Source organism: Nelumbo nucifera, chromosome 2 (assembly GCF_055504915.1).
Source record: "Nelumbo nucifera cultivar China Antique chromosome 2, China Antique-T2T, whole genome shotgun sequence".
Classification (NCBI taxonomy): domain Eukaryota; kingdom Viridiplantae; phylum Streptophyta; class Magnoliopsida; order Proteales; family Nelumbonaceae; genus Nelumbo; species Nelumbo nucifera.
The window spans coordinates 29,133,641-29,157,865 of record NC_142650.1 but is presented as its reverse complement, the minus strand read 5'-3'; the positions used below and the strand labels follow the sequence as shown (position 1 = coordinate 29,157,865).

General features: G+C 36.2%; 1 protein-coding gene across 3 annotated transcripts; it reads right to left on the bottom strand.

The window, feature by feature from the left end:
* Positions 1–4,743: 4,743 nt before the first annotated feature.
* On the bottom strand, positions 4,744–24,123 carry LOC104588593 (uncharacterized). 3 transcript variants are annotated; one of them, XM_088899433.1, is made up of 17 exons: positions 23,911–24,123; positions 22,608–22,900; positions 22,396–22,524; positions 22,063–22,270; positions 19,356–19,502; positions 18,345–18,419; positions 17,312–17,383; positions 17,015–17,086; positions 16,637–16,708; positions 16,396–16,467; positions 15,610–15,681; positions 13,754–13,825; positions 7,587–7,634; positions 7,358–7,501; positions 6,586–6,657; positions 5,796–5,942; positions 4,744–5,265 (listed from the first exon to the last, which is right to left on the bottom strand). In XM_088899433.1, the coding sequence occupies exons 2-17, from the start codon at positions 22,803–22,805 to the stop codon at positions 5,081–5,083; spliced, it is 1,785 nt and encodes a 594-aa protein (XP_088755559.1). In that variant the 5' UTR covers positions 22,806–22,900; positions 23,911–24,123; the 3' UTR covers positions 4,744–5,080. The 3 variants fall into 3 exon arrangements, with proteins under 3 accessions (XP_088755559.1, XP_088755560.1, XP_010244895.1); XM_088899434.1 differs by lacking the exon at positions 23,911–24,123 and adding an exon at positions 23,746–23,869; XM_010246593.3 differs by lacking the exon at positions 7,587–7,634.
* Positions 24,124–24,225: the final 102 nt, after the last annotated feature.

Sequence of the window (24,225 nt, the reverse complement as noted above, 5' to 3'; positions counted from 1 at the left end):
TAGTTTTTCAAGTAGACTTGAAGTACCTTGTGACTCTTTCACTCTTTATTTTCTTTCAAATTTTCAAAATCTACCATGAATTTTTCAAACTCATGTTGGTGGTGGGCTTCTCTCTCTCTCCACATATCCAACTAATTAAAGCTCGTTGGTTTTCAGCAAAGCTTTCTCAAGGTATAAGAACTTTTAAAGAAAACCCAAACCAAGTCTAATTCTTGTAATCTTGTATGTTTTCTTTGCTATTTTGGTTGTTGAGCTCACACAGAAATAGCCAGAGAGAGAGAGAGAGAGAGGGAACAAGGGAGGAATCTTTCTTGTAAATCTCTTCTTGCCATCTCCTCTTTGTTTGTTAAATTGAATTCCGATTTCTTTTTGTACAAATCAACAAGTTAAATGACAATATAAGTTGTAAGAAAAATATGAGAATAGATTAGTTAAAGGAAAAAAATCCCTGCGCTGAAAAGCTTGGGAAATGTCATTATTTTTATTTGTTTCCAACTGGAGAAGCCATGTCATACCAACAGGAAAGTAATATGAAAGCCATCCAAAAAGAATTTAACCGTTCCCCGGAATTCAAGCTCCACATTTGGCATGCAAAAGCATATGCCTCCACCAGGATGAAACCAATAGTGGAAAAAGGAAATTTACAAAATTCAACCCAGAAAATCCAAGAAGCCATCCAATTTTCCCCAACTCCTGTCTCCCTAAAGAATGATCTAAAATTCTGCCGGATATCTGTTATCTTAGCAAGTTGTAACATACCAAACTATAGTCATTAGTTCTCCTATATATACACCTTCTATCTCATTGTGCCAAACAAGCTGCCCTTAACATTTACAATGCAGGCCCAAAAATCTGTTGGAGGGCATTAGCCACTTTCTCTCTTACTGTTCCTTAGCAATAGAAATCTGTATTTATCAGCATTCTCCAGAAGATATGCTGGAAGACTTTGCTACTTCTCTTTCAATTTCCATATAGGAAAAGGCAGGAAGTAAAGAGAAAAGCTGAAGAAAACATAACCAAAAGTTATCTTCATCTTCTTTCACCTCACTTCTCTTTTTTCAGAAGAGCAAAATAGGGTTTTAAAATTTTAAATGAGTTCACATGTAGTGTTTCATTGATGAAGAGTATGTAGTGCAATGGGATCAGCCAACAACTATTTAATTCAATTTATGAAAGTTAAGGGTATGTTAATTTAAGTCTTTTAGCCTTTTAATTTTTTTGTCTGATACCAGTCTTATAATACAAGGCAACCCTTCACTAGATCGTAATCATAGTATGCATCATGCTATTGACGTCAATTCGCCAAGGATATATAAAATAAAGGAGTAAGAAGAATCATATGTTAAGCAGTAGTCACATACAAGGCAAGAAAACGTCGGTGCTGGAACTTTGTAAGAATATGATCTATCATTGGTCAATGTACAAGGGTTGGGTTCCTTTGAATAAAGAAACTCTTGTTCCAATCAAAATTCCCTTTTTATCTTTTCTATCTTTTTGGTTTTTCATTCATCTTGTTCTATAGATGAACTGCATCCATGCACCCTGCTGTCTCTTAGATGTCACAATATTATCCTTATATCATCATCACCTTTTCCAGTTTTCCATTTACATGGGATTGGCTCGTGAATATTGTTTTGCCATAAATGCCCTAATGTAAGCATATAAGAATTTCACAAAAGTTTTAAGACTAGCTGCCAACCTGATGTTATTCTTCTGCGTTTGGGCTTCGAACCAATGGTATAAGATAATGATTTAAAAAACAATTTGGAACTAGAATTGTTTTGGCCACCAGTTTTTAGGTTGACAGTTTGATTATCTGGTTTGAATGGATGGTCTGTTCTGGCAAAAAAATAAAAAATGGCTAAAAACCATTAATCAAACAGGTCGATGGTTCAATTGTCAGAGTCAAATAGGTCATTGACCGATTCGACAGTTTTCGGTCAGGGACTGGGTTTGAGATAAAACAGAACCAGTTGCCTGGACTGTTTCTGGGCCAAACGGTCCAACCGCCCAGGTCAATGGTGGTTCGAAAACCATGTGTAAGACAAGCATAGAGTTACAACATTATCCTTAAATCTTTATCTAAAATGAAAAAAATCATTATATTTGTTTTGTAATTTAGAACTTGTCATGTTTTTATTCTCAATTTTGTTTAGTTTTTAACGGTTGCAAGAATGGGAGTACACAGATGCAAAAAGCCACTGTTGAGTTTTAGTACTTTTTTTAGTGTTTATTTAATCACACTGATTAGGTGAATTAGTGTGGATGGAAACATCAGTTAATTTAAGTAATATATAGTTGTAATTTGCACATTTTATGCAAGGTTGTGTTTGATACCATTGCTTTTTTTATTTAAAATGTTTTTGGATTGATCGATTCAAATTGGTAATAGTCATTTCATCTGGAATGAATAGACCATCCCCTCAAGCATTAAAGGTTAAATTGATATTTCAACTATAAATGTCAATGATCAGTCTCATACATGTACTTTTAGATATATAAGTTTAAATTATAAACATCATCAAATAACAGTTAACCGTTTCCTGCCAATTTGTATTGATCTATCCAAAACATTTCAGGTTGAAACAGCAACGACAAACTTTATAGGCTTATGTGTCTTTTGAATTCAATTCAGATATCCGGATATTTAACTGAATCAAATGTGGATATAGCTTTCAACGATTCTTTTGATATTTGATCAGGCTTGAATATTACTAAGAATATCAAATATTTATCATTGTGGCAATGAAACAGGAAATTAAGGGCCGTGATCTATTAAAAAGCCCAATATACAAACGGAAATTGCACTTGTAAACATTATAGGATGACATGAGACGTAAAATCAGCACTGCCTTACTTAGAATCTTACATGACACCAATGTTTTAAAAAACAACCCGGAACCGGATCTGTTTGGGCCACCGATTTCCAGGTCGATGGTTCGATCGTCCAGTTCAAACAGATGGCCCGTTTTGATAACAAAAAAATTGAAAACTAAAAATGGCCAAAACTGTTGAATGGGTCAAATGGGTTGGCGGTTCAACTGCCCAGGTCAACGGGTCATTGACCGATTCAATGGTTTTTGGCCAGGGATCAGGTTTTGGGTAAAACAGAATCAACCATCTGAACGGTTCCTGGGCCAAATGGTCTGACCATCCGGGTCAACGGCGGTTAAAAAACCATGCATGATACAGTAATGGTGCTACATCTGATGATTTATGAACAAACAAAGATGAGAAAAAAAATGCTATTTGGAATCCTTCAAATTCCCAGTGATGCAAATTCAGACTAAAGCTGGGTTCTAGGTGGAACCTGTATATTGGACTTGGGCATTAATAACTCTATCTGTTGCAAGGTGCCAACTGGCCAGTTGGTAAAGTCTTTTGTTGGTTGTAGTGGGGACTTGGGATTGAATCCCGCCAGCACCAGGATTGGGATGGTTATAGGTTTAGGGGATGGGCTACCCTCAATTGTCATATGTTTAAAGTATTGTAACCATTAAAAGAAATAAACCTACTTGAAGATCAGCAAGGTTCAAAGTATTGATATTATATATCCCATATCATGAATATTGTATCATATTGAGGTCACTGAATCACTAAATAAATTGTTCTTCCTAGAGATATCCTGGCCCAATCCTGAAACCCAAATATTTTTTTATCCAGTTGTATCAAAACATGCATACACAAGTTTTGTGTTGTGTAAAACCATGGGTGGAATGATGTTGCCATATACATTGTAACCACTATCTCAATACCCCTCTTAAAATCACATTTCCAATACTAGGGGTATAACTTGGGCAGGTGGAATCCAAGCCCAAAATGATCCAATCCAACCCACAATTTTACACGAATTACATTTGGGTTTTCAATCCCTGAGCTGAGTCTGGACCTAACTCTTAGTAAACATTGAGATGTCTTGCAACCCTTGTTAAATAAATCGGTGCATCAATGAGATGGTGAAATGGTGACCTATTTATAGCCCTCCACACGAGAATTATAAGTTCTATGCTTATCAATCATCACAAATCCAATTTGATCATGGCCTTCCGCACAAGAACTAAAGCTCTAACATGGCATGTCCTCTTTTTATGGGCCTCACCCAATGTTCAAAGGGAATGCAAAGACCATCAGAAAAGAAATTTTATGGGACACTTCGCAACACATGTTGGATATGATTGGATGCAGTAAAACAAAAATAAGACATGCATGTGCTAAGAAAACTCGAAAGATCCCATAAAAATATATCAATTACACTAAATATAAGTTTAGTTTAGGTTCAAATCGTAATTGTAGTTTTTATTCCAAAAAATTGTGTGATAGTAATTAAGGTAAATTCATAGCAGAAAGTCGATTAAACAAATTTAAATTTAAATAGTTGCCCTAAATAAAGGAGCTAATTAGAAGCTAATGCTTGAATACAGAATTAGAGTACTCTAGAAATTAGAAGTGTCGGACAAATTTTAAATTTTTTATTTGTTTTTCGGGTACCAAGACAATTTTGAATTTGAATGGTTGCCTCTACCATGGCTCCCAATGCCATGCATCCACAACCTCAAAAACATATCACCCGTATCAGCCTATACATATCCTTCAGAACATTACAGAGACTGGTTTACTGCCCCTACTCCATTCTCCAGCACAGAATATAACCAGTTAGTCACAAACAATATAAATTAGATTCAAATTGAGAAAAGTTGCTAATTATGCCACATGAAACATGGAACCATGTAAAACAGCAATAAATTCAACAGCGCAACTCGAGAAAGCATCTATTATACAGATACTTGCATCAGTATATATACAAATTTCCATGCTCCAGAGAGGCATGTCTTGACCATGCCAGGAAAGCATATTTACAGTCTGGGAATCACACTGGTTTGAATGAGAGTTCACATATGGACGACACTCTTTGCCTTGTGTCACTCTTGACAAACATTCATACCCACATTCCCACATTACCCCATAATATGCACAATTCATCAAGCATTTTCTAGCTTAGTTGTTTCTCATTCAGATACTTATATACATAATTGTCCTTGCCAGGATATTCACAGAGCTTCATCTCATGTTATCATGGGAATCACTCAGGTCGAACACTTACCAGATCAGGGAGGAATGTTGATTGAAGCTTCTTTATTTCGCTAGGTGTGACCTTGCATGACTCTAGAGACAGTGATCTTAAGTTCTTTAAAGGCCTTAAATGCTGCAGTCCCGCATTAGTTACACGAGAATTTGACACATTAAGAGACACCAATGCAGTCAATCCTGTATTTTTTTGCACATAATATAAGAATCAGAAATATGTCATAATTCGTAAACTTAAGATGCATCAGCACCTAACTCCAAGTCAATGGAGGATTTTGACCATAGATTTCACTTAGATTTCCAGTCCAAAAGCAATTCTGATTGAACAAATCCAACCTATTAAGTATGAACAAATTACAGATGTAAATTGGGTACTCGATTTGAATAATTTCCAGTGCATCAGGTGCAAGACCCCTTCAAAATTTTAGCAAAGGCTCAGCCCAGGTCCAACCCAAGTTGTACCCCCTACCATTGTTAGACTGTGTACTTTCTAAGCAATTAATAAATACAATGGCCCACAGAAATTGGCCACTCAAGCATTTTTCCAAGGGAACTCCAAGCCAGCCCAATCAATGCGGACATCCCAACTAAAACAGCATATAGACCAAATATAGTGCAAACATACAATGGGAACTTCAACCATGGTACCCTATTTGAGTCCTCTAAGCAGATGAAGAATGAATATTCAGCTTAAAAATAAGTTGACATACCAGATATTAATTGCAAGGTTTTATCTGTCAGATTGCAGTTCTGTGACAAATTTAGTAGTGTCAATAAGGTAAGATCTTTGATATTCTTCACACCAGCATCGGTTAATCCTCCACCACATATCTCTAGGGACCGGAGGTTCTTGAAGTCTGATTAAGCACAAGAAGATGGTCAAAAAAAGGGAGAAATGAATATTTCCACTCATATAGGCTTTTCAGAATGTGTAAGATTAGTCCATTGGTTTAATCCATGACATACAAATAAAGTTGGGTTCACTTAAATTTCAATTAAGATCAATTTCCATTCTTGGTGTCAGAAAATCAGTTTAGTTTGATTGACCACTGTAACGTAATGACAAATACCTTTACCACCTTCCCAAAGGATAAGGCAAATATGATATGCCAGCAATATTGACTTGAGTTCATATTGACACAAAACGGTAGTATGGATTGCTTGTGCAATACTTAAAGTACATATGTGGAGATTTCCAGTCTTACACGCAAATAGCTGATGAGAATATGTGGAAACACAAATAGATAATCCCTTCTCTCTTCAACCTACTTTGAATTTTTCACAGGATAAATTTTTCTGTAATAAGCATCCAATATTTAGGTTGGCATTACTTTCTTGTTCAAATGAAAATTCATTAAGAAACTAAAGCCTCAAACATAACCTCCATGCAGGAGTCCCACACATGTCTGCAAATAAGGTACTGATGGACCTCAATGGGAAGATTATCAAAATAGGTTGGCATTACTAGTAAATGAAATAATTTTTGCTAGTTTGACTTACAGCGCAAACAGTTTGTTCCAAAATCCGTAATACGAGCACCGAAAAGATCCAGATGAGTCAAGCCGGTCAAACCTGTATTGAAATTCAAACCAACCATTTGTACTTGGGGGGCAAGACAAAATGTAGACAAAGGAAATCTAAAAGACTCTCACAACAGGACATGTCATTTCGGTGACATCTTATCATATAATACAGGTATAGGTAGCATAGTACAGTGAAAATTAAATAAAAATACAGAGAAAAACAAGGCCGCGACTAGAATTTGACACATGGTAAGAATACAATAGGTGGATACTTCCTACATGAGCAGGTGATATGGCAAATAGGAACTGTCATATCCATTGTTAAAATATAGACCCCAAAACCATTTCTCACTCTCCAACCCATGTCCTTTTTGGCCTGCCCTCTCTCCTAGAACCTTTAATTTACAACATATTGCTTCTTCACACTGGTGCTGTAGATTGTCTTCTCTGCATGAGACTAAACCATCTTAGTCTACTTCTCAATTTATCACCTACTGGGAGATTTTCCGAAGTTCCTACAAATATGATCATTTGTGATGCATCCTTACTAGTTTTTCCGCTCATTCATCTCAACATTCACATTTCCACTATACTTATTTTTTGAAATGCACAAACATATAAAAAACTGAAAAACAAATCATGCAATACTTGTTTAAAAACACCAACCATCATAGCTCCTTCATATCACATATATTTTGATTTAGAGAAAATCTACATTTAGAAGCACAACAATATATAAAAAGGCTTACTTGTAAGAGCTGCAAGGCCAGTATCTGTAATTTGGCGAGAATCTAGATTAAGTGATCTAAGAGACGTCAATCCAGACAACTTTCTTAAACCATTGTCGGAAACCACAGTAAACGACAAATTTATACTCTCCAGGTTAACCAAACCTAAAATAAAGGGCCAATAATCAGGATTCAAGAATAAGGTATGTAACTATGTATCCCAGTTAAACATAAACCATCAAAATCTCATTGCTTATTCTGCATCTCAAATGGTGCACAAGAAAGCTACAGCTACAGTCTACAGTCAGAAAACATGTTCTTATTATTCATTAAATTGCAAAGTATCAGGACAATGAAAAAAAATCTATAAAATAAACAAGTGAATAACATGTAAAATTTCAATATCTAAGGTTCCAACCAGAACTTCTAGCTTATCCATATGGCATATATCAAATAACAAAATGCCTAAGAGGTTCCTACAAGTTTCCCCCACTCTCTGATACATGAGACACAAGCTTCTCTGTTTTATGGACAACCCAGAAAAAATGTATTGAGAAATGGAAAACATTAGAGAACATGGAGCAATTATAATCAAAAGCAAGAATTAAGGATTTGTAACAACATGACTACAAATAACAGAGATAACATATACCAAGAATGTTACTCTATGATAATTGATACCTATACATGCTTAGTTGTAAAGTGTGTGAACCCAATACAACACCAATATTGCATGGACACTTCTAGATAGATGGTATAGCAGTAACACATTTAAAATCTGTAAAATGGTATGTTTTAATAAACCATACCAACAAAATTATTAGCGGTTCAACTAAATTTGGCAAGACAAATCCTGAGAAATGACACGTAGCTTGAAAACATGGATATAATCATATAAAATCACATCAAATGAGATACTCGAACACATCCATTTCCAAGATTTTAGAAAATCAACACTTGTATCCCTGTTTGTATTCACATCTCGCTGGGCATCATAGATATTATTTCATGTTCATGTCTTTATCCTCCCCTTGTTTCTGCCTTGCGTTCCCAGGGTTTTCTCTGAGAGGAGGGGGGGGCTCTAACATTTTTAGACACCAAAGCATTGTTTTTTTTTTTTTTTTTGATGAATAACAGAAACTGATTCATTAAAATATTAAAGAAAGATGTACAAAGAGGATAGAGGGAGAGACAACTCTCCCTCACCCAGATAACATGATTACAAGATTACAATACAGCCCAAAACATATGATCCCTTCCCACCCCCTGATTTACTAAAGTATAAGCAAAAGAATTAGCATTCCTTTTGCCGATTACACATTGATTTTCATTCCTTGAGACAGCCATTTACTCCTTTTCCCATTAATATAGTTCCACCATCCAGCCTCCTCTTTCTTTTGCAGCCACTCAATAACTTTGAGCCCCCCTCAATTAGAAGCTTATGAATATGCAGCTCTTTAACCCTTTGGAGGCCTTCCAACACACCCATTATTTCAGCCTTCAAAGAGCCTCCCACACCAATTGGACCCAAGCAGATGGCAATGATTCTTCCTTCCTCATTTCTGAAAACTCCCCCTATGCAATAAGGATCCTGATTTCCTTCACTACTCCCATCAAAATTCAGCTTAATAAAACCATGTAAAGGTGGGGACCAACTTGGTCTTAAAACAACCTTGCAAGGAGCGGAGTCAACAACTTCCTTCCAATTTCTCACCAAATCATCTGCATGGGTCCCCTTAAAGAGATCCAGAGGCTTCACCCAGTGGATCACCCTAATTGTAATGACATCAATTAGGGCACCTCTACTTCTTTCCTTATAAAGAAAAATCTTCTAATTCCTTTCTTCCCAAGCTGTTCAACACACAGCCACCCTTGTGCACCTCCATAACAATCTTCCCTCTTCTAACAAAGGTAGAGGCAAGAAAGTTTTGTACGCTTTACCCAAATTAAAGAAATAAAAGGGCAAGAGATTAATAAGTGATAGAAAAACTCATCTTCAGCCTTACAAAGAGAACACTGGTTGGGGGATAAGCACCAATTAGGTATTTTTCATTGAAGTAAAACATAGGTGTTAATTCTTTCCAGAAAGGCTTCTCAGAAGAAAGCTCCAGCTCGATGAGGGATAGGCTTGCTCCAAACCTCCTTAATAGGAAAAGGCACCCCCAAGCTATTCCTTGGCTGAACTAAGGATGAGAAAAAACAAGCGCAAGAAAAGGATCTAGAAGAAGAAAGAGTCCAAATTCAACAATCCCTTTTAGTAGGATCCAAGAAAACCCCTTCCAATCTTTGAAGAAGACTAGACAATACTTAATTCCAACTTACGTAGCCCTCTCTTGAATTCCAAGTCCCAGTCAAACCCAGACATTGAAATGAAGGGAACTAGGAAAGAAGAAATAGGCCCATCCCTACGGTTAGAAATGAAATAAAGAGAAAGGATTTGCTCCATCAATGCAGAATTACCCGACCAAATATATTCCCAAAATTTGACTAGATTTCCAGAGCAAGGGTTCTACCTAACATATGACAAAAAGGATGGTAAAATTGCATGGATGGATTTCTAGGGAGAAGCTCTGGAAGCCCTAGCCAAAATATGAGAATCCCAACCATTACTCACAAGCCCATGAATACTAATGATTACTTTTGTCCACAGCATATCTCTATCCATTGGAAGTCTCCACAACCATTTCCCTAACAATGTAATATTCCGTTCTTGGATGTTCCCTAACCCAAATCCACCAAACTTCTTCCTTCTACTAACCACTTCCCACCTTACTCAATGGTCCTTCCTCTCCTCACCTAGCTCCCAAAGGATGTCTCTACATCTAATCTTTTGTTAACCCCTTTAGGAATCCTAAACAACAGCAAAAAAAAAAAAAAAATACACTGGTAAGTTGGCAAGTGTAGACCTAATAAGTGAAATCCTTCCCCCTCAAAGATAAGTAGTTCCTCTTCCAAGATGTCGACTTCTTTACAAATATTTCAACTACAAGATTCCAAAAATTACTTCCTCTCGAATTATCTCCCAAAGGTAATACCAATAGGCAAAAAGGTCATTGAGCCAACTCACAACCCAAAACCTAAGCACCTTCAACAATCTCCCTCTCCTCCATATTTATACCCAAAAAGCAACTTTTATTAAAATTGCTTTTCAAATTAGACATCCACTCAAGGACTTTACCAACATCTTCAAATTCCTTACCTACCCAAGGTTTCCACCGTCACAAAACAAAATATCATCATCAGCAAATTGCAAGTGGGTAATTGGCACCTCATTCCTACCTACTCTCCAACCCCTCACCAAATTCCTATCATCAGCCCAGTCACAAATCTTCCAAACACAGCTGCAATCAATGTGAAAAGAAAGGGAGAAAGGGGATCCCCTTGTCTTAAACCTCTTAGCACTAGAAAGTGGTACACCATTAATCCAGTCAATAAAATTGAATTATGACAAGTCTTAATGCACCCCAAGCTCCATTTACACTATCTATCACCAAAACCAAAACTTCTCATTACCTTAAGCAAGAAACCCTAATCCACCAAATCAAAAGCCTTTTCCATATCAAGTTTGCAAATAAAGCCCTTCTTTCTAGTCCTTTTCATCTCCTCAATACTTTCATTGGAAATTAAGATTTGATCTTGTCTGTCCTTTACAAAAGCCCCTTGGAAAGGTGAAATTATGGGAGTACCACTCTAATCCTTTAGGAGAAAACCTTGGCAATGATTTTGTATAAACTATTGACCAAACTAATCGGCCTAAAACCCTTTGGGTGCAAAGCATCAACTTTTGTTGGAATCAATGCAATAAATGTTGAGTTGAGCCCCGGGTTAATCGCTCCCCTTTCATAAACTCTTCAAACACCTTTCGTGGACCATCTTTCAACACTTCCCAGCAGTCCCGATAGAAAGCCATGGTGAAACCATCCGATCCATGAGCTTTAGATCTACCTGTAGAGAACACTACCTCCTTAATTTCACTTAAATCAAACCTTCTTTCAGTCCAAAACCTAGAATCCTTCGACAATCTAGACCACTCTAGACTCTCAACCCATACTTTCTCATTCAATGGTCTCCTGAAAATAGATTTAAAATGATCCACAAAAACTCGGCCAATCTCTTTCTGTTGAGAGATAGTTATACTACCCACAACTATTTTCGAAATAAAGTTTTTCCTTCTTCCCCCATTAGCCAATGCATGGAAAAATTTGGTATCCCTACCTCCTGCCTCCAACTAATCTCCTCTTTAAGTAAAATATCTTCCAATTGTTCCCTTAGAGACCATCTCTCTTCCTTATCTCTTTCTTCAAAAGCACCCATAATTTATTTCAAGTCCATATTCTCAAATTTGCTTATAACCTCTTGCTTTTTCTCTTCCAATCTTCCAAAGTGTTACTAATGTTGACCAGGGCCATGAGCAATAGCTTCATCATCAAAATGAAAGGAATTACTCTCTTCCTCACGAATTATCATAATCAAGGAATATCATGATAAAAAAGCTCAATAATGACTTGAAATAAATTTTTGAATCAATTTTAATTAAACAAATAAAAAATACCTATGGATACAATTCCCTCTCTACAATCTAATGCATACTTGCAAATTGTATTTGTAACCTAATGTAATAGTAAACCTGTCTATGATTTCTATAACAACAGAGTTTTTTTTTTATCAATAACAATTTCATTAATTCACCAAAGAAGTTACACAAGGAAGACAAACACACTTATCCTCCAAGTACAATCAAGAAAACAAAAGAATAGGTAGAGACAAAAAATTACAACTTAGCCCAAAACATTGAATCCCTTTCTGCCCCTTGTTTAGCTAAACCATCAACTAGAGAATTGGCTGATCTTTTGACCTAGCACATTTTAACTTCCATCTCCCGCACCAACCACTTAAATTTCCTCCTCTGATTACTGTACCTCCATAAACCATTGCTGTCTGCATTCAGCCACCCTATCACCACCTCCGAATCCCCTTCAATTAAGAGTTTTCTGATATTCATCTCCTTGGCTTTCTGGACTCCTTCCATAACTGCAAAGATCTCAGCTTTAAGGGAGTCACCCACTCCAATTGGACCTGAGAACAAGGCAAAAATGACCCCATTCTCATCCCTAAAGACACCCCCAATCCCTGATTGTCCAGGGTTCCCCCTACTACTCCAATCAAAATTTAATTTCATGAACCCAGCAGGTGGAGGTGTAAAAGAAAAACATTACTTCCCCAAAATTTTGAGCACAAGGATTAAATGTAGTGGATGAATTTGCTGATTCATGAGGCAAATCCATGTCCAGAGCACCATTATGCATCTAAGATAAGGGTGTCATGTTCTCGTTTGGTTTCCAAACTGTAGTAAGAATGTCAAGTACACAAAAAAAATGTCTCCTTTACTTTTATTTAATTTTAATTTAATTTTTCATGTGTTTATTCTGTGTCTTGGTTGTCTATCTTCATTTCGAAAGTTAAACCGAAGTATGAGAATTTCGAGTTTTCCCTAATCTTCATTTAGAGCAGTTCTTAGAAACATTTGTATTCTCCTAGAATCCAATTTTTTATCATTATGATTGGGTAAAGGGGCTTTAACATAAAATTCAGTATTCCAAGGATTAAGCAAAACACTGTTAAGTCAGCAGTACCACCACCCTGCTGTGAGCTTTTAGGTCTTCTATCATTACTACAATATGTCTTCAAATCCTTCCCCTAGCCTTTTAAAAATCTTCAACTCAAACTAGATCACTCTTCACTGTTGTAATCAATGGCCTTATATGCAGATCAAAAAGTGACCTTAGGAAAATTTCCCTCAACTTGTCACCTATTGGAGCCATCTTCAAGTTCCTACAGATGCGGCCATTTGGCACTCATCCACCTCAACATCCTCATCTGAGCTACATGACCCTTTTATAGATGAGTATTTTTATTGTTTTCCCAGCATTTTACTCCACTAACATCACATGGTTTCATCACTCAAGAAGAATACTGGGCATGAGGACTATTGATCAAAAGTACTCACTGAATACGAAGACTCCATAACCCACAAAAAATTTGAAGAATTTGATTTTTGCTTGCTTTTTAAAGTCCTAGAGAAAACTAAAATCACATAACAAAGGCAGTGCCAATATGAAAGTATCTACATGTATTGCAATTCTAAATGAAAACATTCACACAAAGGTTTCACCAGATTATATCACAATTCATAATATATTGATTACTAATAAAAGAATGATAATAATATATTGATTAAAATAAGAGAACAAAACAGAGAATAAGATTCAAGAGAATACAGTTTACATTCTCCAATCAATAACGTTAAAAAAATCATGGCACACAAAAGCCAGAAAAAAGTAGTACAGTTATAAATTAAATGTGTTAACAATGTCTACTTGTAGTGGTCCTATCATATCTTGCAAAAGAATGCCTAACCAGATAGATGACGGAGCCCACTGCTTCCAACTTCAGTATCAGACAACTCCAAGATTTTCAAGTTCAGAAGACCTGAGCTTCAAAAACCGAAACACAAATATGCAAACATCAGCAACTGGAACATTCAGTCTTCTTTGACAGCTCACAAGAACATTCAGTCTAAAACTAAAATCTTCTCCTTGTTTTGATTAATACTAAAATCTTCTCCTTTATAGTAAAATGACAGATGTTTTTTTTTTTGATAATTGAAAGAAAAAAAAATCAGTGCCATGTAACTTTAACTAGGTAAGAAGGTGGAAGACACATGTCTGTAAAAAAGACAAATAAATAAAATGGTGCAGATACATTCCTACCATGGAAATTGCCTTGGATAAGTTCCCCAAAATAGGCATTACCAAATCCAATAAAACTCCTATACCATAAGTTATTTACATGATCTTTTCCTGAAAAAGAGAGAATAGGATATGACCCCTCCTCCCAAGACCCCAGATAGCTGAGATCAACATTTGGTAACGGCCCTTTACTATAATGAGGAGATACACAAAGCTGCACAAGATCAATGAATAGACAGTTCAACCACCATGAAGAACTACTCAGGAAATAAGCCATCACTATGTGTAGGATCCCCTGTTAATCATAGGTTAGCAACACAATTTTCTGTAGAGTTCAGCCTCAGCCCTCTAGGAACCCAGCAACTCTGCATCACCAACCCATGATATCATTAAGGTAATAGCAAGATGCCAATGGCCATGCTTTAACTCCATCGGATAATCTGATCACAAAGGATGAATTAACTAGGAATGAGATAATGGGCCCGTTTGGATCCCCCCTCATCTCTGCTTCTGATCTGGAATTCTAGATCTCCAATAGAGCCACTAGAAGACCAAAAGTAACTGCCATGAAGACATGTAAAAGACCCCTTCAAAATATCAATAGGCCATAGCTCCCAAATAAAGCTTCTTTCAAAAGGTAGGAAAACTTCCCCATCAATAGTAAGAAAATTCCTTTGTCATAAGTCGATGCTCCTTTGAATTGAACTGTGGGGCGGGAAGGACATGTCCAACAAAGAAGAAAGAGTACTTGGCTCCTCAAAGCCTCAAATGATGCTCTGAGTCCACATCATTAAACGAATGATCTCCTTCACATACACCTTACTCATTAAACCCCCTTGAACCAAGCTTCAAATTTTCATTACTCCCTTCACAAATAATGAGTCCTTAAAATTAGATCTTTTTTATTAATCTTTCTTCAAAATTTTCATATAGCAAAGTCAATATTAAAATCCAAAGTCATGCAACTAAACTATTAAGAAGCTAATATTAATAATTATGGGTTAATTATTTGGTTTACAAAAAAAAAAATAGTAAAATAGGATATCAAATCTGCACTTGAATCTTTACCAAAAAAATACCACTATTTGAATTTGACTTTGGTGTCATTAGAAAGTATTTCAGATGTTTGCCTTTATGTCACATATCTGCTGGCTGTGATTATAAATATTTCAGTTTCTTATGGGATCCCTAGAAAATTGTTAAGAAGATATTTGGCAATACCTGCTAATATTAATTCCACAAGTCTTATCCCTCTCCATACATGTGTTCTATATGTCTCTTTATTCTTCATTACACGGCACAAATTTTCAGATCCCATTGTAAATTTGCTAATTTGAATAGATATGCACATATTAATGTATGTATAGATGTGCACAGTGTCCATGTACATAGATATCGACATATCCATGCAGCTGGCATATACATGTACAAGCACATAGCATAAACACATAAGTACGATTTACCCTACATGTGAATCAACCACTGGTTTTTTAAAATTTACACAAACAAAACAAAGTTCAATACCTGCCAAGTTAGCTAGCCCTTCATCACCAATCTTACAGGAATCCAAATTCAAGCTTTCCAAATTTTTTAAACCTGCCAAGAATTAAGGCAACAAAATTTACACTTACACAATTACTCTTCCTCAAAAAGAATGACCTTTCCAATTGCCTGCCTCAGTCTCAAAGCCTACTAAAATTTAGAAAGTGACCAAGGATGTCATGATCCACATGGAAGAGCTCTCAAGACAGGAGGAAGGAAAGAAAATGCAAGCAAAAACTAAACCATTAAGAGAGGTATCCTCCAAGAGGATTGGCACTTTAGAAGCACCATAAATAGATCAATGGAATTTCTTATGGACAACTTCTATATTTTGGATATGTTTCTTATGAAATTTCTTATAGAGATACAATATGAGAAGCAAACTGTTTAACAAGGGAGCTGGGAGCCACATTTAGCCTGATTAGTAGAACATCCAATAGTGTGCCTAATTTGACTGCATGCAATCACATGTGTACTGTGTACATATCTATTACTATATAAAGCAAATGCCCCACTCATGGGAAAGTACAGGCAGAAAAACTACATAAAGAAGACCTATTATCTTTTCCATCCACTACTAATTCCGAGTGCAGCACACATGCCTTCCTGTTTTTTTTTCTTTTTTTTGGGGATAGGAAATGGTAACTTTGATTAATATTGGAAAAACTTATTGAAGAAACAAAGGTCCAATCCCTAACAGTAGTACCCATGACTTCCTTTTTGAATAATATGCATATATAAATATATCCACAAAGAGAGAGGGGGCACCTTTCAGATGTACCAAGCATGCATCCGTAATATTATTGAACCCCAAATTCAATACTTTCAAGTTCCCGAGTTCTGCATGGAGCATTATTAGAAGAAGTAAGTTCAAGCATGAAATTTAGTGTTACCACCTTCAACATTTAATTGTGAGAAGTCATAATATCACAGTTAAAGAAATAAAAATGTATTTCATTCCCTTTTCTACAAACAATTGAATTACCTAATAAGGTTTTACATCACTTACCAGAAAACTTCTCACATCCATCATCGAATAAACCACATCTGTTAAGATTCAGGTATGACAGAGCAACAAGAGCTGGGCAGTCAAATGACAACACAAGTCAGGAAACCAAAAGAAAGAGATACAGAATTCATAAAAATTTTGCAAGGGAAATGAAATTTTAATTTCTAGTCAGAAGAAAGAAAATAGTTTTTTCTTTTTCTCACCCAAAAAGTGTCGTTCACAACATTTTTATTAAATGAAACATTGATATTTACAAAGAAGTGAAAATATGAATAACCATTTTGTATATTGTTAAAAAGAACCCAAGATTACCATTTTGTATATTGTACTTTAGAATCTGATTAACAGAAGAAGTCCAAAGTGTAAGAGAATGTGAACCTGAAATAGACTCCAAGCATGCAGCAGTAATTGGGCATCCCTCCATGTTCAACAGAACAAGCTTAAGCAAACCTGCCATGCAAAGGAATGAAATCTAGCAACTGCAAACAAGATAGACTCACCCAGAATCAAGGACCCAAATCAATGGTAAGGACCAAAACTAGAAGAACCATCCTAAAGTACACCAAATTATGGCACCCTATTTTATCAGTAACAAATAATTTTATCACAAAATGACCAAGTATACATCAAAATCCTACAGAAAGTGAAAAAGAACCTCCACACACACACACAGACCTTGCAAATGTGCAATTCCAGAATCTGTGACTTTGCTGCATGAAATTTGCAACTCTTTCAAGTTTGAAAGCCCTGAAACATAATTAAGAAAGGATTATCTCCATGTTGAAAATGGCAAGGATTTGACCAGTATACAAGGCAAACATCATTACAATAATTTTAATGCAACTTTCACATGGTTTTGTTGTATGGTCCAATCACTTCTTCAGAAGTTTCCCCCCCTTCAGACCTCCCAATTCTGAACCCTTGTCTGAAAGAATTATTTTTACAATGGTGGTAAGAATACTGCATAGTTTTAAGGTGTATAGGTGATTCAGGCAACAGCAGAGGTTTCTTAAAAATAAAGGATATTTTATGATTAAAAAGAAAGAGGTCCAATGCGTAAACCATGACCTGCTGACTAGGATTGAAGGTTCAACCGACCAGGTCACTGGGTTGTTGACTTGGTCAACATTTTCTAAATAGAATAAAAAAAGTGGTTGAGGGGGTAAACAGAACTGGATTCCTGGCCATGTAATGGGTCAGATAGTATGAGCAGTGGGGTCAACAATGTGACTTTTGTTACCTAGACAGGTACCCTTTTGAAAATCAAGGCATTCGGACTAGTCTCCAAACCAAAGGCTTCTAGTAGCCTAGGTAGGCACCTAAACAATGCCTTGACAACTATGGGGTATTGCTTCATGCTTTTGGGGCCAAACATGAAATAAGCACTCAAATTGTCAGTAGAAACAATGAGGTATGGAGCATAGTAGTAAATCATGAGGCATGAGCATCCCAAATTCCTAAAATACATAATATAATTTAAATCATGATAAATTATCTAACAATCACAGATTCACAGACAACCTTCAAATTGGAAATAGACAGATGACTTTGGAAATGCATATCCATACCAAAACAAACAAAAGATAAAGAAGTTCCATAGTAGAATGATACCATGCTTCTTTATTTAACAAAAGCTATTTTAAATTCCATGCATGTAAGTTAGTCACACTTCAGTCAACAAATGTGAAATATGCAAGACAGTAGGTACCTGAAAGAGGCTTCAGGTCTGTATCTGTTATGCAGTTACAACATCTGATATTAAGAGACTCAAGCTTTGTTAAACCTGTTAAAAAGAAGAACAATATATCAAATAATTGCATGACTTTAAGCAATTTAAACAAGCATGCCAAGAAGAATGATGCCTAGACAGTTCCCATGAGATTATAAGCATCCAAATTTAAAATAACTGAAGCCAATATATCCCCTTTCTGCATTTTTCCCCTGACCACTTCATCAGGTTACCTCTTACTCTATAGGGCTGGAACCCGACAAGAAGACCCAAGGCTAACTCTGCTAGCAATCATGATTCATGAAGCGAGTTTTTCCCTTTTAGACTATACTATTGTGACATAGATTTTAGGAGTAAATAAATTGCGCTAAAGCTGAAATCAGGTTGTTAACCTAGATTGATCCTCAACTTGGGTTGGCATTTACCCTTCTAGTGCCAGGCTAGGGTGGCCTCCAACCAGATTAAGCACACCCAATTTGAAGTTTAACCGGATCCAGGACCTTTTTCTTTTTCTTTTTCTTTTTTTTTTTGGGGGGGGGGGAGGGGGGGGCAAAAGCTAATATGATCAAATAAACAGTGCAACTTGGGCTGGCACAAATTGGTATTTTACACTGCTTCAGGCTTTGTCCTTTGGACTGGGCCCATTCAACTTTTGACAAAATCCTAACCGAAACCCGCCCAAGTTGCACCCCTACCCCCAGGTCTCCGTCTCTGCTTCAGATGCATGTCAATGAAAAGATCTAGAGGTATATGTGGATAAATACAAAATTTTGCATGTGGAACCATCAATTTGTCCAGATTTTCAACTAAACCTATTTTGTATATTGCCCAAGAACCACAAGTTCTTGGAAAATGTAACTGGAAAGAAAGTTATCATAGGTACCAGAGTCTTCCAAGTGCACCAAAACAAGAAAAGAAAAAAAGGAATGGCAAGGGAGGGGGGGAGAAAAGTCCACTTCACAAGAAGAAAGATTTACTGTTCCAACAAACCTTTAAGATGAACAAGTCCACCATGAATTCCTGGACATCGCTCAAGATCCAACTTTACCAAGTTCACTAGGTCAGAAAAAGCACTCATTCCTTCAGCAGTTATGCCGGCATTCTTTTTTAAACTCAAAGTGGTCAAATTTGAAAAACCTGAAAGGAAAAGATAACAAATGATCATGCACATTTCCTGATATACAAGCTAACAAAATAGTTAAAATATTCTTTTAGTGCAAAGGGGGCATAAAAGTAGATAGAAGAACAAAGATTAACATAAAAAATATGCAGCCACAAAGAGTGCATCCTGAGCCTTATGACTAAATACTAACAGTACAAAGTATGAAATTGTTATTCTTTCTGTATAAGAACACTATAGCTGGCAATTTTCAAAACTAAAGGGTCAAAAGAATAAGTTCCAATTGGTCTTTTGATAAACAAGAATGGTAATAGGCAATCAGGGGTCTCTTAAGCAGAGATCTTGGCTGTAGCTCAGGGTTTTCAGTCAGGTCATGCCTTGTGTTTGGACAGAATACAAGTCCAAGGAGACTCCCAATTTGTCATGATGGAGGCTCAAACCTAAGGCCCTTGGTTCCCAAGGCACCTAATCAGAGTCCAGAGAAGCCAAATCCCTGGCACCCCTCTCTGAGTTGCCCATTCAGATGGATATGAATGGCAACTTATGATTCACAAACTAGCAGGCAGCCTTGCCAGAGAAGGGCTTAAAAGGCAGGCAGCTATCGTTTACCACACTTGACAGGCTAACTGTTCATCATACTAAACTTTTGCACCAGTTGATATAATCAGCCTTGGGAATGTGGCCCCATTGTTCCTTCCACTTGGAGGACAATGAGGCTGTACTTTTTTTCTCATCAATAAATATCCATTAATCAGTTGCTGATCCAGAAAAAAAAAAGGTATGACATCCTCTTCCAAATATATGCCACTGAAAAATCAACTTCAGTTGACTCCCAAAATTTTTTACTGCAATCCGCATATTCACATCAACTAACAGTAACATCTCCCCATGGTTAGAAATGGATATCAAAAATACAATAAGAGGAACTCATGCATCCAATCAGAATAACTTAAAGTAATTGTTTACAAGAATAGCAAGCAGACAGATCATCAGTATTACAATGCCAAATTTTGGGAATTTAAATGGCCATAAGAAACTAAAAAATCACACAGATGCATTAAGTTAAAACAAGTAATCCAAAATAATATCAATCGTTGGAAAATGGGGCCTGCTGCCTGCAAGATGCAAGTTCTGCATTACTTAAGAAATGTCAAATTAGTTTCAAACTGTTTAGTTGTTATTAGTTCTTAAATTACAAAGACATGTGTGGAGCACATCCAGGTTGCATGTCCATGGGATTGCTTAGTACAGAGTGGAAAGGTGGTCCAAATTCTATCAGTTTATAATTGGCTCAAATATGGATCCACCCTTATCTGATTTGATCTGATCTTATTCCATTTGATTTAAAAATATGTGCCTATATATACACTTAAAACGTGTACCATATTTATTTGCATGTTGTATTTTAACTAAAGAGTCATATGTTCAAATTTCAAACAAGTTATTTTAAATTCATTTTATTAATAATATAAAATACTTTGATTATTTTAAGTTTAGTTTATTAATAATAGCTGATTGCAAATTGAATTCAATTCAAATCCAATATAAGCCTGACAGGTAAGATTCAATTCGAATCTGAATACAGACAAATCAAATTTGGGTCTACCTATATCTGATCCAATGATCAGATCCGATCCATTTGCAGCCCTACACATTTTACATTTATTTCCATGGACCATAAAAACATTCTAAGGATTGTCATATCACCTAGCTAACTAAATATACATCTTACAACATGGATGAAATACCTTAAAATCGACCTTAACTATATGTTTATTATAGGAAAGAAAAAATGGTCAAATAAAAAGAGGACCAATCTTAAATCCCTAGTCCTTGGGTGCTTAGCTCACTGCTAGATACCCTCTTACTCACAAGTTTATCAGTGTCACATTAGCCAACCTGGAGATCAAATGGAATGAAGGTTCACACTCATTACAATTTCACTTTCACCTCTCTAGTTTCCTGGCATAAGCACCCAAGGATTCTTTGATGATCTGTCTCTCATCAATCCCATAACAAGCTAAATATATCCCTTTATGAATATCATCTGGTGTCCCATAGAAACCAAAAATCCAACATCCTAGACAAAGGACAACTGAGCTCTAATTATGACAACTCCAACTGTCCACAATATGATAGAATAATTGTTTCACTGCTATCTCCAAAATGTGAATATTCCTCTCATGCCCAAATGTTGAGGATTACGAAAGAAAATCTACCAAAATTATTTTGATGGTGCTTGCATTATTTTTTATGCAGGCTAGTAGTTGAAGCTTCTCCTTGAACAGCCAGAAGAAATTGATGGATGCAGTATTGAAAATCAAGAAGCAAAAAGTTGGACGTCAAATGGAGGAATTAGAATTTACCAAATGAAAAAGAAACCAAGTCAAAATTCAAACAAAAGATGCACAAATACTGTAGTAAACAAGAAAGATACAAAACTCTAAAAGACAAGAATTTGGAAGAGCAGTAAACTAAATTCAATTATTAAAGAGGAATATGAAGTTTTTTCTTCATAAAAATTGCAATATTGGAAAAGATTCAGTGAGCAAACAAGAGAGAGAGAGAGAGAGAGACCTCTAATGTGTTCTAGCCCATGATCTGAAATCTGATCACAATAATTCAACGTTAAGGATTGGAGATTTTTGCAATCTTTGAGGAGAGCCAACCCAGAATCTGTTACATCTGAGCAAGAAACATCAACAGATAATAGAGAAGGCCCTTGTGAAGAGATAACATCCATCCAACTGTCCTTCACTTCAGGGCATTCCCCTAAACAAATATCCTGCAAAAAACAACACAAATCCCTTTTAGAAATTGTCATGCAAGTCATCAGGTTCTAAAATTTATTGCATGACATTAAAGCAATCAATGTTTCAAATGATGGAATATCAGATAAACCACTGTTACCTGAAGAGCACAATCCCAAAAATATTCGAGAGAAGAATCAGTCAAACAATGGTAAGTCACTAATTCATTGAAGATTTGCTGACTAATATCCCTTGGGAGCATTGAAAATGTACTATATTTATCAATATCCTGTTAAACATAGGCAAATAAGTTCATCAGTCGCAAAGTAAACTTCAGGTTTCTAAGACAAACAAGCAAAGAAAAAGACTCACCTTCCGTATTTTATGAATACAAAGTTCCATGAGGGATGGACAATTGCCTCTTCCCTGCTGAATATCTACACCAGGGCGTGAAAATGAGGTTACCAACCATTTTGAACTTCCACTTTTGGAATATCTTCCAGAGACCCCTCTCCTTACACTCTCTTCATTGACCTGTTGGTCTCTCTTCCTTGAACAAGCTCCTCCCATTTAGTGGTTCAATAAATATCACAGGAAGTGCATCAAAACAACAATGTATTCTGCTTAAATCCACAAAGATATGACTGCTTGCAACCTACATCATCCTACAGAAAGAGAAACAAACAGTTTAACAGAATAAGCATTTGAGTTGAGTTGTCTCCCTACAGATGCCATCAAGAAAATATCTTTTAAGGATTAACATTTAACCATGTTGAGTCTACAAAGTTCAACCAACAACTGGGTAAGGATTATGTTTCTGAGACTAGTGAGGGCAGAACATGTTTTGTGCAATGGAGTTAGACAAAAATACAAAATTAAAGAAATCGGATTAAATGTTCACGGCAAACTCAAAAAAAAAAAAAGCAAGTCCAGATTTTTTTCCAAAAATAATAAACAAAGAGAAATTAGGAAAAAAAATCAAAGCTGATAGCCGTATCAGGTGAAACCCAGTGGACCAGGTATTGCAGATTCTAATCAACAGCTCGGCTGCAAAATCATCCCGACCGTAGTTTGTACTTCGTTCAGGCTTATGGGTTGCCAAAATTACTCATTAGAGTAAAAAAAAGTATCCGTTTTACCATCCAGAACGCATTCGCTACCCTTTCTATATTTGAAGGGAACAGTGACCAAACTTACAGACTTGCAATTATTAAAACCATAAAGAACCTCAGCTAAGGTAATACTTAAAGTTAAAGGAGGCTCTTTATTACTTAACAAATACAGTTTCGAACTAGGACTGTCCGACTGATCAGTATCAAACGAAATAACAAAACAGAATAAAAAAATTGAGCTTATAATCTTCTACAACAGACACCAACAAAGAAACTACACTACGGTCCGACGATCAACACCAAACAAAAAGCAAATGAAATGTTACTACTCCAGAAATAAATAAACATATATAGGAAATAAAAACATAACACATGATGAATGCTTAACAGGGACTTACAAACGAAGATGCAGGGGAAGAGAAACAAAGATAAAACAGAACCAGAAAACCCGATGATCGTCGAGAAAAAAACATCCTAAAACGAATGAATCCGAAAGCATTTCCCGATCAAATACAGTTTATTATGTTAATGGAGACAATCGGAAGAGGGGATGGGAAAAATACCTGAAAAAACAGGGAGAAAACCAAAAAAGCCTCATTTAATCATCTAATTCTAATTGGTTGTTCGAGGATGAAAACAGAGAGGTCGAAAGAATTCATTCCTCCCTTCAATTCGAATTCGTGGTTTGGGCCCAGAAAGAAAGCTGAAGTTGCACGAAAAGGAGGGAGGGACCGAGGGAGAGGGAGAGGGAGAGGGAGAGGAAGAGAACAATAAAAGAAGAGCGGAAAGTCACAAAGTGCAAAAGTAGCTGAGCAGGAAAACCGAAGCGAACTCCGAGTCATCCGATATTCGACACGTGTTGATTTTAATAAGTGAAG